We start from the raw sequence: 14,472 nt of genomic DNA, 5'->3' as shown, positions 1-14,472 counted from the left end.
GCCAAAAAGGAGAGTTTATTTATGCTCACATGCAAATAATTTTGGTGAAGTTATTGATTACAAGCATGTTTAAAGCATTAATCTATTATTTAATTAAAATAATTTAAATATAATAGTGAGCAAGATTTGAGGTGTCTGCATATATGTATATTAAGAATAGTGAAAATCAGTAATAATTATTTCTTTGATATTCCACATTTCCTAATGCTGCCGTGAGTGCATTTCCTGAAAGATAACATATGCTCTCCTTTTTAACCTGAAAAATATCTAGTATCCTTTGGACATCATGTTTATCTCAACTTCCTCAACTCAGTAATGGAAAATAAAATAAGGTAACTTGAAAAATCTGCCATGAAAATTGTGTGGAATAATGTAATAAAGTACTGAGAAAGATGACTGACCTGTAATAGGCGTTCAATCATGTGTATATCAAAAATTCTACTACACTATACTTATAGGTCTCTCTGGTGCTGTTTCTTCCCTTCCTCTCTCTCTCACCTTCTACCTGTGCCCCAGCCAATAATCAAGTCATTTTTTCCTGTAAGGTGGCAAAATGTCAAGAGTCATTTTAGCAGAGAAATGACTTGTTTTACAAAGCCATCCCTTAGGCTTCTAAAACAGCATACGAATTGACTCTAGTTGATCATGAAACTCCCACACAGCTTAGCGCTGTGTACTGAGATTAAGTTCACACTGATTAGAATTTTAAAATTATTTTACTCTTCACAGTGCCTCGCACAGAATAGGTGCTAAATAAAAATTATGTGGTTATTCAATAGATGTCACCAAATTCTTAACTCCTCCCACGCTGATTGTTTTGAAACCGGTTGTGCTGCTATAGAGTTAGTATACTTTTGCAGAGGAAAAAAATCGCCAAAACAAATATAGTGCTGTTACCATAAAAGAAAATCAATATTTTAGACCTTAAATAAAAGGAAGTGTTTGACATTTGTGGCTTTCTTTAACAAGGACATAGGGACCCAGACAGGGTTGTCCTAATATTTGTGGTGCTCTCGGTTTATAGACACAGCTGAAGCCCAATGAAAATATTTTGAATGTACAAGATGTTTTCAAAGATGTTTTGAGTGCAAAAGAGACAAGATGAAGAAGACAAGTTTGTTTTTAATGAAAAAAAAGCAAAAAATAGAGACAATTCAACTATAAAGGGAGAATTCAAAATTTAGATGTGGCTTGATAAAGTGGAACTAGATAAATCTTAACAAAGGTCTTGGAAAATCCAGGGCCTCAGTCTAGAAAGAAAGAGTAACTGCTTACTGAAGCAGAACTGAGTGAGTGAAGACATATGGAATAAATTTTCAAGCAAAGCCTCCAAATCAAATAATATAAATGAGTTCAAGAAATAGCAGTACACTTTAACAAAGAAAGTTGAGATCAAAAGACATAGCAATAAAGCTAATAAAAAAACTGAGTTAACTAGATAAGAGCAGATTTTGGGTCAAATTGTCCATTTGTGCCTAGGTATTTCTTTCTTTTTGTCATGGCATACTGTAGTTTGAAGGTGCCTTCAGATGTATAAATGAGTCCCTTGGGCTTTGCAAGCAAGCTTTTTGTGCTACCTGAAGCTCCTGATTATGATTAGGAATGTTTCATTTGTCTGGCCCCCACACTCTTGTCATACTTTAAAAATGGTTCCTGCAAGTAAGTGGTAAAATAGAGCAATTATCATGTTCATCCATGTCTCCTGGTACCTTGTTCAGGAAGGCAGATGGCTAGGCAAAACTATTACCCAGAAGTATAGACCAAGAAGTACAAACGTCTCTTAAGATGATGGCCATGGTGACAGTAGAGCCAAGTGAATAGTTAAACAAAAAAACAAAGTGGCAATTTTATAGATCACCATCTACCCTCAAAGCCATTGCATTCAAAATACTCTACCCAATGACATATTTGTCACATAAACAAGAGGCTGTTGTTCCTAATGTTTGCCCTGAAGTTGTTAGTTAGCTGCTGACCTCATAATCTGCACAGCTGTGGCATCCCAATATATTGTCATAAAACAGATTGTGATGTCTTAATTGATCACTTTCAGAGGTTACAATTGTCAAGTGAGACCAGTATGCTGACTCTTATTAGTTAAATTAAGCCTTGTTACAGCAAAACTGGCTAATTCGTTATAATGACTAGGAAATCCAATGTAATTTGCTGCATTTTGTAGATTCGAACATATCCAAGGCTTTTTCTTTTTCTTCTTTTTGATTGTTTAAATTTGTGGAGGCTATACCCCAACCATGCTTTTATTACACAATGAAGCAACTTCTTGGAATAGCAAATGGAATGTAACCCCCCGCACCATATGCATCTTGGTGATAAGTTGGAGTATGCCATATGACACACACAATTTAAATCGGGCATTGATTTGCATGACTCTAAGTGAATTGGAGGACTCAGCTAAGAGTAATGGATGTCAGGCTCTGCTGCAAATCGTCTGGCAAGAAGAATATTATGTTCTTCTCTATTGTGTAAAAGAAGGTAGGCTCCTAAGAGGATGAGGAAGGGTCTTAAATCAATGCGTGGCCCCAAAGGGCACCTCTTGTGCTTCCATTTTGGTCACTGGTGAAGTCTTCACTATGGCACTAACCTATAAAACTCTCTTTTCCAAGTGTCCTAATACACTCACTCACCTTGTATGGACCTATTCTCATCTGGTGCCTGGACCACCTGCTACTCACATTAGTTGAGAAAACTAACTGTGGCAGGGGTGATGAACAGTCCCTTTAATAACAGAGTTTTAAGACAACTCATAAATGGGCCTTTGCACATTCTGCAAGTCAAGTTTTTTTCAAAAGTTTTATCTTTGACATTTCAAATAAACAGATGCCTTTGTTGGTCTAGCACATTTTATAGGAGTACAAATAAAAATGAAATCAAAGAAACTAATTTAAGTTAATGTAATAACTGTTAGCATCCAAAATGCAGGAGGAAGAACAAGCATGTTTATCAAAGCACTTTTTTATAGTAGAAAAAAAAACAGATAATAGCTAAATGCCCAGCAGTAGGCAAATCGGTACATATGGTATATCCATATAATGGAATCTTGAGCAGGCATTAAAACTATCTCTAAGGGCTGACATGGGAAAGGCTGATGATTTTTGATTAATGGTTTCTCATTAAGTAAGAAACCAAGGTGGCCAAATTATATAAATGGCATTTCTCAACCTGTCTAAAATAATATCTATAGAAAGGAAAAAAAAATATGACAAAAATAGGTGTAGTGTTATTGAGTGATGAGAATATGGAGAGTTTTTTTTTTTATCATTTTATCCATTCTTTTTAGTTTTTTGAGTTTCCCATATTACTTTACTAATTAGGGGGAAAAAAATTTTAAAGCAGTTTGAGTAGCTTCAATTCAGTAGGCTGTACCTTCAGAATATTTCTAGAACATAAGCAGCTTCTCTCCATCTCCTTTGCTACTCAACATGGCCCACATCACTATCCTCTCTTGCTGGGATTGTAGCAGCAGCCTAATCTCCTGCTTCCACCCTGGCCTCTTTTTTTTAATCAACTTTCCACACAGCTGCCAAAGCTGTTAAAATGTAACTCAGCTCAGTCATTCCTCTGTCCAGAGCCCTTCAATGGCACTTCATCTCACACAAAGTGAAAGACCCTAAGTGATTTCTCCCCTGCTATCTGTCTGGCCTCAGTGCCTACTTGGCTCTCCCCACTGGCTCTGCCAGGCTACATTGCTCTTCCTATTATTCCTTTCCTACCTCAGGGTATTTGCATTGGTTTTTGCATTTGCTCTGCAGGAACGCTTTTTTCCTAAATATGCTCATGGCCAACTCTTTCACTTCATTCAAGTCTTTCCTCAAGTATTATTTTCTCAGCAAGGTCTTTTTCTGATTACTCCACCAACTCTCTCTCTCTCTCACACACACACACACGTGCACACACATACCTCCTAACCTCCTTTCCTGCTTTAATTTTCTCGATTTAGTACTTAGCAAAATTTAACATATTATATGGTATAATAGTTTATTTATTGCCTTTCTCTTGCACCCAACTTGAATATAAGCTCTATGAGAACAGGAATTTTTGTTTATAGTTTTCACTGCTGAACTCTAACCCCTGGAACTGTGCCTGATACATCGTAGGTGCTCTATGACTGCTGTGAGTGCCTACCATTGATAGGAACAATGATCTGTTACAGTTGTATGATGACTAACTGCTTGATTTTTGTGCAGTATCTTACCTCTCAATGTAATTATTTTAATTCAATTGCTTTCACTTCCTAACTTAACCAATTGAGCCTTTAATGTATTCCAGGGACTAATGGGGGAATGGAGTTAAAATGAAGAAGATAGACATTGTTCTGACATAGTTTACTGTCTAGTGGACAGACATAATTAAACAAAAGTCCAACACAATACATAAAACAAGGACAGTACCCAGTTGAGAGAGGCTACTCACCAACAGGCACAATAAAAATTCAAGATCGAATGTCAGATACAAAATATGGAATCTCATAGAAGGGAGATGAGAAAGATGTATATCAAAAAAGCACATTGCTTCTTTATTACTGTTTTAAAAGAAAGGGTGACTATGTGGGACAGAAGCAGCAAAAGCAATTTAGTTGGTTGTTTTAGGAGAACTGAAAGCAAGGAATAACGGAAAGGGCAGTGGGCTTAGAGTTAGAGGATCTAGATTTGAATCTAACACTGCAGCTTTATCATCTCCAAGTCCTGAAAGCTGATGCTTAACTTCTACGAGTCTCTGTTATCTCCGTGGTTAAATAAAAAGAAAGAAAGGGACTTAGACTAGCTCTAGAGACTGTCTGTGTATATACCTTCCCATCTAAAAGGAGGCCTTTCCTTATCCATCTAGGATAAACATAAACACAGAAGCCAATTAATGTGATGAGTTGAGGGAATCTCTGAAGGGTCTCTGTAATATTTCTGCTAGCCTGGGACTTACCTTAAGTAGTTACTGGTTCCGAAAATCTGTTTTATAACCTCATTGCTTGCTGAACTCTTCATATTTTTATCAATTGCTCATAACCATTCATGCATACAGGTAAAAAACATAACTGATCCCTGGATATGTTTCTTTTGCATTTCTTTTATAGCCACCAACCTTATTACAAAGATCAAATCTTTTCATATTTTCTTATTTCACCTGAAATTACAGTTCTGAATAAAAATATTTATCATTTAGAGTGGAAAAAAAATAACTACTTTTTGCCTATAATTTTAAACCAGGGCATGGGGATTATAGAAATTAAAATTATTTTTTGACAGTATACTTTTTCTTTTTTAATGGAAGCATGCTGTTAACTTGATAATCTGTGTCAGAGACTGTAGGTTTTGTATTTGTAGGTACTTCAGAGATATTTCCATATTTGGTAATTATACAATATCTGAACTTTTGTTTTCCCATAGGAACTTGTTTGACTAAGTGGAATTTACTAATTTACATGCCTTCTTTCTCTATTTTTCAGCCTTTGCAACTGGACTGTGACCTTTGTGCCATAGTGTCAAACTCAGGTCAGATGGTTGGCCAGAAGGTGGGAAATGAAATAGATCGATCCTCCTGCATTTGGAGAATGAACAATGCCCCCACCAAGGGTTATGAAGAAGATGTTGGCCGCATGACCATGATTCGAGTTGTGTCCCATACCAGCGTTCCTCTTTTGCTAAAAAACCCTGATTATTTTTTCAAGGAAGCGAATACTACTATTTACGTTATTTGGGGCCCTTTCCGCAATATGAGGAAAGATGGCAATGGCATCGTTTACAACATGTTGAAAAAGACAGTTGATATCTATCCGAATGCCCAAATATATGTGACCACAGAGACGCGCATGAGTTACTGTGACGGAGTTTTTAAGCAGGAAACTGGGAAAGACAGGTGAGTCCTCTCTGAAGCAGGTTTATTGTCTTTTATTATCTTTTATGCTAAATCTTTGCCAATTCCTTTTGCAGGATATAAAATGAACAGTTATTTATTTAAGCTGATTATTATATGTTTTGACTATTATGATTACTTGATAAGCCAGCCTGAGGTCTCATTTATTCCACCTATACTACCTCCTGTTCTTTCCATTCTGATTGGTTTGAGTCTCCAAGAAATACTGGATACTTCCCCAAGGTATCTTTTGATCTTTTCTTATTTTGTTCCATTTGCTATTGATTAAGTTGGATTTCAGCTGAAAGAGGAAGCCTAAACATTTCTGTTTCAAAATCTAGTAATGGTAAGGAACTTTAGGGTTATGCATTAGTCTAAACTCCTCTGGGAATTTTGCCAAAATTTTACCTGAGACCACAAACAGAACAGGCTATTGATTCTCCAATAAGATTGTGTAGCTTCTTGCATGCAAATAGGCACTGTGATCCTGAACATCAAAACTTGGTATCTAACTTGTTTAGCAGAATACCATTTTGAAATTATTCGTCACTTAAAATCATTAGCAGTTGAATTATTTTAAAGAAATGAGGTATAAATACTATTCATTCAATTATCCAAAAACCAATTTGCATTTTTATTACATCCATGTTTTTTCTGTAGCATTCTGTAAACTACACTTCCCACTTTTTTCCCTTGAAGCCTGCTTTCCTCTTTCTTTCCCCTCCCCTTCCTTCTTCTGTTTCCTCTGTTTGCTCCATTTCCAGCTCCCTCATCTCTCCTGTAACTGAATTGTGTGCCATGTTTTCTTCCTTTTTAGAAAGATAACTATTAAAGCAGAGAAAACAGGAATTACAAATCAGACAATCTTGGTTCTTATATCTAGCGCTAATAAAGAACTGTTAAGGGAAGATATTGAAACCAATAGCTAAAGTTTTAAATTATCTGTGAATTTTGCTTATTTGTGCAATATCATGGATAAATTGAGCATCTGCTGTAGTTCCAATATTAGCATTCCAATTTCTTCAAAATGTATGTATTTCACTATTCAATATTATCAAATCTAAGCTTTTAACTATATTGAGCTATGTGCTCAGGGAGGTGCAGTTTCTGATATCTCTGGATGTAATTTGGATGCTGATGATTATTTAAAAACCTTAGGTGGATCAACTCTCCTTTGGTAATGTGGGTTGATCTGAATTTAACATTTTCTACTTCTGAGCACCAAAAATACACAGCTTCATATGAAATACAAGACAGAAATAGCCATGAAATACTAGTTCCTCGGACTGTATGAGTTAGCAAGAAGAATCCCAAAGGTGAGATTTGAATCAATGTAGCATAAACTGTCCAAAATGACAGGCAGTAGAGATGAAAGGGATAGGTACGGTGCTTCAAAGAAAAATGGTCATATGTCACATTATTCTATATAAATATGAAGCCTATTCACAAAGGGCTTTGGAAATTTCTGGTCTCTCCTTAGCCCAGAGCAATGCAATTAATGAGATGTATTTGGTTTTTCATTAGTTAGAGTTAGCCCTCAGGGTATCACCCAGACATACCTATAAGCCCTAGAGTCATTTGGGGGGGGGGTATCAGAGAAGAGCTTAGCATGCTGTTGGTTCATGTTTTTATGTGTTTATTTCACATCGACTTTTGCCGTGAGCTTTGAGGGAGACAACACCATCACATATGTGTAAATTGTAAAAGAATTGGGAGAGAATAGCTTTGGGAGATCATTTTCTTACTGGCCATGATGAAGAAAGCTGTATCGTAGGAAAATTACTAGGTAATTTTATTCACTTGATAAAGTTAATTTGCAGGGTATCATTCGATTGGTAGAGTTACCAAAATGAGAGTTAATAACAGAAATATGGTTTCAGTTTATGGTGCATTCTTATCTTTTTCACTGAGTCTATTTCTGTCTGGTTGCTTCACTTAGTACTCCAACCAGACAAGAGAAGACAACTATGCTAGTGTTTTAGAAATGGATAGAATGGGTGATTTAAGTAGAGCCTGGTTGGATAACAAAATGGTGATCAAAATGACCTCAGAAGCTGCGTTCCCAATCTATATCCTAACCACATCTATGTTAAAGACTTTTATTGTCTAAGAATTTCCCATGGCAATCTGATATTCATTGTCAAATTTCAAACTAGAGTATATTTTTCAACTTTTCATGAAGGAAAATGTCAAACTTATAAAATAGAGACACTAGCAGTGTAATGAGCCTCTGTATAACCATCACTTAGCTTGAATAATTATTAATTCATGACCAGTATGGTTTCATCTATACCCCTACACACTTTCTCTCTCACCAAAGATTATGTTGAAACAAATCTCAGATATCATATAATTTTATTTATAAATATTTTGGTGTATATCTCTAAAAGATAAAAAGTCTTAAAATCAATACAATACCATTGCGCTACATAAAAATCAACAATTCTGCCTTAATATCATTATATATTTAGTTTGCAAATTTCCCAATTGTCTCATTGATATATTTTTCATAGTTTGTTTTAATTAGGATTAGCATAAGGTTCATACATAGCAATTGATTGATATGTGTCTTATATTTCTCCTAACCTATATAGAAACTTCCCTGTCTCTCCTTCTCTCTTCTGTCTCCCTCCCTATCTGTTGTTGAAGAAACCTAGGCATTAGTCATATAGAGTTTTCCACAATCTAGATTTGTTAATCGCATTCCCATGATCTTTCTTTTTCTGCTACACTGATATTTATGTATTGAGGCTTGGTTGGATTCTTTTTTTTTTGCCAAAACCATTAGGTGGTTCTTCTCTCAGAAGAAATACTCTCTAGTTTTCTCTTTTTTTAATGTTAGATGCCATTAATGATTATTTGCTAGATTATATAATGTATTAGGATTGCACAATGGTGCTATTTAATTATATCCTTTTTATTTATTAGCTGATATATTTTAAGAGTAATTTACCCTCTTATTCATTTCGTTACCATGAGATAGAAACCAATACTGTTCTCCTCTTTATTTACCAGTTTTAATGTATTAGTTTCCTTGTATTCTCTATAGGCGTCCACTGTTATTAATATTTACATATTAACTTACAGACTAAAACATACTTGAAGTATTTTAATTTATTAAAATTATATCCTTATGCTCAGATTGCCTTATTTTGGCCTATGGGAACCTCTTCAAATTGGCTTTGAGTCCTTTTGACATGCCCTTAGTAGTCTTTGATAGCTTCTTTGTTTCCTGGTATTATGGGATGTTTCAGGCTTTTTTTGTACATATTCCGAGGCAGACCCGGATTCAGACATTTCTCCAAAGAACGTCAGTTTCTTTTAGTAGTTAAGAGAGCATAATATTAGCACCATTGCTGCTCATTGCTACTGGATTGGTCTTTGTTTCTTGGGCTTTACAGTGGGCAGAGGTAGTATGTAAACAATATATACTGTGTATATTGTTTAAAGATAAAATCATTATGAGTTCAAACTGAAACTTTCAATTCAAATCCAGGGCTATCAGGTTTTAAGTTTACATCCTCTATCTTATATCTGTTCCTTCTTTTTACCATGCTGACAATCACAGGTCTCAGAGATTTCAATGTAATTATTCATCTGCTTTATTCCACAACACATACACACACACACACACACACACACACACACAAATAATCTTAGAATGAGAATAACAGCACAACAAGCAATATAATTATAGTAAACACTTTAAGGATATTTTGCATCAAAGAAAGCATTTGAATGGCAAACATTTATGTGAATCTGTGCTCACAAAGTATATGTTGGTTATAGTCTCCAAAAAACTTTTTAACATTTTTCTCCTAAGTAAATAGGAGTGAATTAAGTGGTATACATCACTGAAGGCATGATGAAGTAGAGAATAAGGGGTGTCCATTTAATTTTGCTTTAATTGTAAAGCTATTTTGTTTGATTTGCCTGTAGTTATTAGAACTTTTTAGCAAGTAGTTATTTTCATCATCAAGTTTTTAACAGAGAGACAATTTCATCATTATTATGTATAATTTATAGAATTAAAAATATGTCACTAGTAGTTAAAGTGATTCATGAAAGGAAAATGATTACATGGTGTTTCTCAAAGAAAACTTTGCTTCTCAGCTTGCTTCTTAAAATTGTAAAAATACTTTTAAAAAAATATAGCCCTTCCATTTTTTTTTTTTTTTTTTTTGAGACTGAGTCTCACTCTGTCACCCGGGCTGGAGTGCAGTGGCGCGATATCTGCTCACTGCAACCTCCGCCTCTCAAGTTCAAGCGATTCCTCTGCCTCAGCCTCCTGAGTAGCTGGGACTACAGGGACGCACCACCATGCCTGGCTAATTTTTGTATTTTTAGTAGAGATGGGGTTTCACCATATTGGCCAGGCTAGTCTCGAACTCCTGACCTTGTGGCCCATCTTCCTCAGGCTCCCAAAGTGCTGGGATTACAGGCGTGAGCCACCATGCCCGGCCAGCATTGTGTTTTTTGTCTTAAGGAATTCCTCACTGAGGAAACATGAAGCAGTAGAAGAAACATGTATATCATTTAAATGTCTTAGAAAAAGTTTAGGCCAACTCACAAACATATTGGAATACCTTTTTGAAGCAAATGGAATTTAATTTGCTTTCTTTTTAGTTACTGTCTAAAATTGTTTGGCTTGTCAATTAGAGAGGGTGACCTTGTGGGAAAGGCTAAGAGAGCAGAAAGAGTAGGTTGCTTTCCCTTTCTGTCTTTATCTTCTGGGGCCCAGTTTTTTTCTTTCTTTCTTTCTTTTTTTTTAATTCTAGGTTCATTGGTTAGTGGTCACTTTTAGATTGTCACCTACCATATATACTTCTGGAAAACAAGTATTGTGAATTCTACAGAACTTTCATTTCTTCCAGAAATCTTTGAAATTAAAGGTTTTATATTCAAAACAATCTGGACCAAAATACCTTTTTCCCTTTGAATGATTGGTATGCATAAATAATACTAGCCTGCTGACATTTACACATTTGCATTAATACATCTTAAGACTGAAATATGATAGAAATGCTGTAGGGTTGACAGTGGCACATTGTGCCACACTTAACATTGAAGAATGTGATCATGTTCCTGGCACACACATATGCAAAAGGAATGTTAACTTTTCTAGAGAAGCAGTTGAGAGCCAATGTGAGATGTTCTGCTTTCCTATGGGTAGGTGGGCAATTGCAGCCTGGATTTCACTTTAGAAATATGCTTGCAAATATAGGCACATAATTTAATTAAGTAATAATTGAGAAAGCGATAGTCCCCATTAAAAGAGCAAAGCTAATTCTGGGCTGTTAAAGGACTCTGAGCTGCCCTAAATAGGTCTTAATTAGCTGGTGCCAATGTGGCTCCACCTTCAGGGATGGATGAAATTAATGAAAGCTAGCAGCAGATAGAATCAATGTTTCAAGATGTTCCTGCCTCAGGTGAAGAGGATGAAAAGAAAGGGAGTCATTTTTAAAGACTGTTTAGGAAACAATGCACATAAATCAATTTCTAAAAACATAAAATGGGACACTGATTTGTAAATACAGTATCAAGATCTCTACATGGCTCATCTTTGCCAGCTTGCTCCATCCATTCCCACTCAATCTTAAGGAGAGAAAAAGAAATCAGCGATGTGTCATTCCTCACTATCTTTGGGGGTGACAGTTTTATAAGCTAGCAAGGGTTTTAAGGGCAGCCCAGGTTTTGCTATTTCAGCTTGGCCATTTTGAATGTTTCTTGTGTCATTGCGTGGTCAAGTGTAGAGATGAAATTGGCTCTCATCCCTCAGGTTTGCAAATCTTTAGTAATATCTAGAGTGGAAAGGGGTTTCAAGTCTTCTTCCCTGAAAATTTGGGAATCCTCTTGTAGGTCCCTCTGTCAACACACAAGGAAGCTGCCTTAACACATACAGTGTAGCTTGAAGGTGGAGGGCAAAAACCAAAACCAAAATAAAACAGCTATGCTAGCCTTATCTTAGAGTCAGCCATAGGGTACAGAAATGTGCATAGTTTGCCCAAAGAAATGCCATACCTAGATTCCACAAACAAAGATGTCAGGTTATTCCTAACTCAGAATAAAACCTGCTAACCTCAGGAAAACTTCGACCAAGAGATAATAGGCAAAAGACAGTATTAAAAACAGTATTTTCCATTTTTTTTTCATTTTGAAGATGGTCTTTGCAAATATCTCAGCACTTTTTCAGGAGCAATGCTGACAAACCTCTGTTAGAATGAATTAATGTCCCCATCCCAGCTGGTGTATTTGGCAGGAACAAAAAGTTCATGCAGCAGTCATGGGCAGATCCATAGGACTCCATAGGACTCCTTAGTCAAAAAGCATAATACTGCATTCAGGGTTGTGTTTTCATGCTAACAAGCCTTATGAAACAGGGGAACTTCCTTTTTTATCATTATTTATGATGGCATTCAGTGACCTACATTAGGCCTCCTCTGTAATACATGTGTGCTGGAAATTAAAAATTCAAAAAAAAGGAACGATCTATTTTAATAATGGGAGGTAGGGAGGGGCATTTGTAATTTAGAAAGATATCAGTACAAACCTTTCATGTGTTTAGAAACACCCACATGTGCACACACACACACACACACATACAAATACACTGGGTGAAACTCTGATATATTTGACAAGACAATTTAGTATTAAAATGAGAGCAACATCTCAAGTTCAGTGATCACATTTTAAAGCAAAAAGCTGTGCAAGACATCAGTGGTTGTGGAAATCAAGACTTCCAAGCAGTCTACTGAGTGAAATAAAGTTCTCTGGGCCAGAGGATGACTTGACAGAAGGCCAGATGCTCAGAAAAATTATACTGTATAGAAAAAAAATCCCAGTAGACATGTATGCTCAACAGTTCTCTCGATGTAGTGGCTTTAAACCCCCAAAGGGCGTGAAACTCAAAGGCAAAAGTAGGCCTTAAATGAGAAGCTTCATTAAAATATATACAGACTTTTAAATTTTATACAGGCTTTAAAGGGTTTATTTATTTATGTATCATGGGATCTATCTCTGTAGTTGACCTACTTCTCTCTTACAATTATTTCTCCTCTCCTTAGATTTTTTTTTGACCTATGCCTCCTTCTTCAAGTTTAGTTCAAAATTAAGACAAGTAAGGATAGTTACATTCTTGTCTTTAAAACATATGAGCCAGCAGCAATCTCTGTTTTTTCTCTATTCTTGGATGCTTGACTCTTTTTAAGACAGAGTTGGTTGTTTTGAGAATTTTCATCCTATACTACGCCCATCTGTACTACTAGATGTTTAATTGCTTGGGCAAATATTTCAAAATACCTTTCACTGTGTCTGGGATGTTATAAGAGCTCTACAGATGTTTGCTGAATTGAATTTTTGCATCTCTGTAAATAGACTTCTTATTTGATATGTTATTACTGACCTACATGGACTCCTCTACTTAGCTCTTTTTCTTTCTTTCTTTCTTTTGTTCTTGTTTGTTCTTTCTTTCTTTCTTTCTTTTTTTTTTTTTGTTTGTTTGTTTCAAGGAGTGGAAAATTTAATAGGCAAGAAAGAAGGAAAAAGCTCCCCGTGCAGAGACAGAGGGAGGGGTGCTCCAAGCAGAGAGGGAAAAACCCCATAGCTCCTTTTCTTAGTGAAGAGTAGGTCCTCTAGATCAGTACAGTGCTTTTCAAACTTTAATGTACATCAAGCCACCTGCTGACCCAAATGATTTGAGGCAGGGCCTGAGAATTTTCATTTCTAACAAGTTTCCAGGCCTGGCCAATCCTGTTCATCTGCAGATGGCACTTTGAATTGTGCTATTAACAAAGTAAAAGACATTCATTTTTTCTTGAACCAAATAAATACATAAGTCAAGAATATCTGTTTCCCAAGTAGCTTTGTAATCTGCTTGTCGTTGGATCCTAACTTTGTGATCCTGCCCTATTGCTTAGCAAATTAATAATGGGGCTCAGAGAAGTCCTTAAGAATTCAACTGGAGACTTGTGTATCTGAATTGTGTTTATGTGTTCATTTCTTTCATTGAACAACACATTTCCTAAGGACAGGGACTACGCCCATCTCCATTTTATTCTCAGACCTAGCATAGCGGTGGTTAGCCATAAAATACCGTACCAAAAGAATGTATTATTTTCACTCTCTGTCTTTCAGTTAAAGGGCCCACAGATGTTTCAAGTGTCCTTGAATTGACCTCAGCAATAACTCCTTTTCTTTGTTCTATTATTGTCACTACCACTGCTCTAGTTTAGGCCTTCTTTACCTTGCACTTACATGACTGCTTATCTAGTCCTACCTCTGTGTTTTGGCAGAGATAGTTCCCTCTGCCTAAATTGCACTTCCCCCCGTCACCATGCACACACATGCAGGCCATACTTTATGAACAAGTCAAATCTTACCTTTTCATGAAGCCTCTTGTAATATCCCTACAGAATTCATAATTCCCCTGAAAACCATAGGGTTATGGACTTCCTTTTTGTAGAAATAATCACTTTCTACCATGCATTATTGTTATTTATATTTAATCCCTTCAAGTGGTCCATAAACTATTTGAGGGAATACCAGCCTTGTTTCTCCAAGCACCTTGACATAATGCTTGACTTTAATAGGTATTCAGTAAAGATTTAATGG

The 14,472-nt window shown here is 36.0% G+C and overlaps 1 protein-coding gene across 7 annotated transcripts in view; it reads left to right on the top strand.

The window, feature by feature from the left end:
• The window catches only part of ST6GALNAC3 (ST6 N-acetylgalactosaminide alpha-2,6-sialyltransferase 3), a 556,201-nt gene that overhangs the window by 333,211 nt on the left and 208,518 nt on the right, over window positions 1-14,472 (top strand). For all 7 annotated transcript variants that reach the window (XM_054452444.2, XM_063653969.1, XM_063653965.1 and 4 more), the window contains exon 3: window positions 5,456-5,865. In XM_054452444.2, coding sequence (XP_054308419.1) covers window positions 5,456-5,865 — 410 coding nt within the window. The remainder of the gene's footprint in view (window positions 1-5,455; window positions 5,866-14,472) is intronic.

Source organism: Pongo pygmaeus, chromosome 1 (genome assembly GCF_028885625.2).
Source record: "Pongo pygmaeus isolate AG05252 chromosome 1, NHGRI_mPonPyg2-v2.0_pri, whole genome shotgun sequence".
Classification (NCBI taxonomy): Eukaryota; Metazoa; Chordata; class Mammalia; order Primates; family Hominidae; genus Pongo; species Pongo pygmaeus.
Note: the sequence above shows the minus strand (reverse complement) of the source record. Positions and strands in the feature narration are given on the sequence as shown.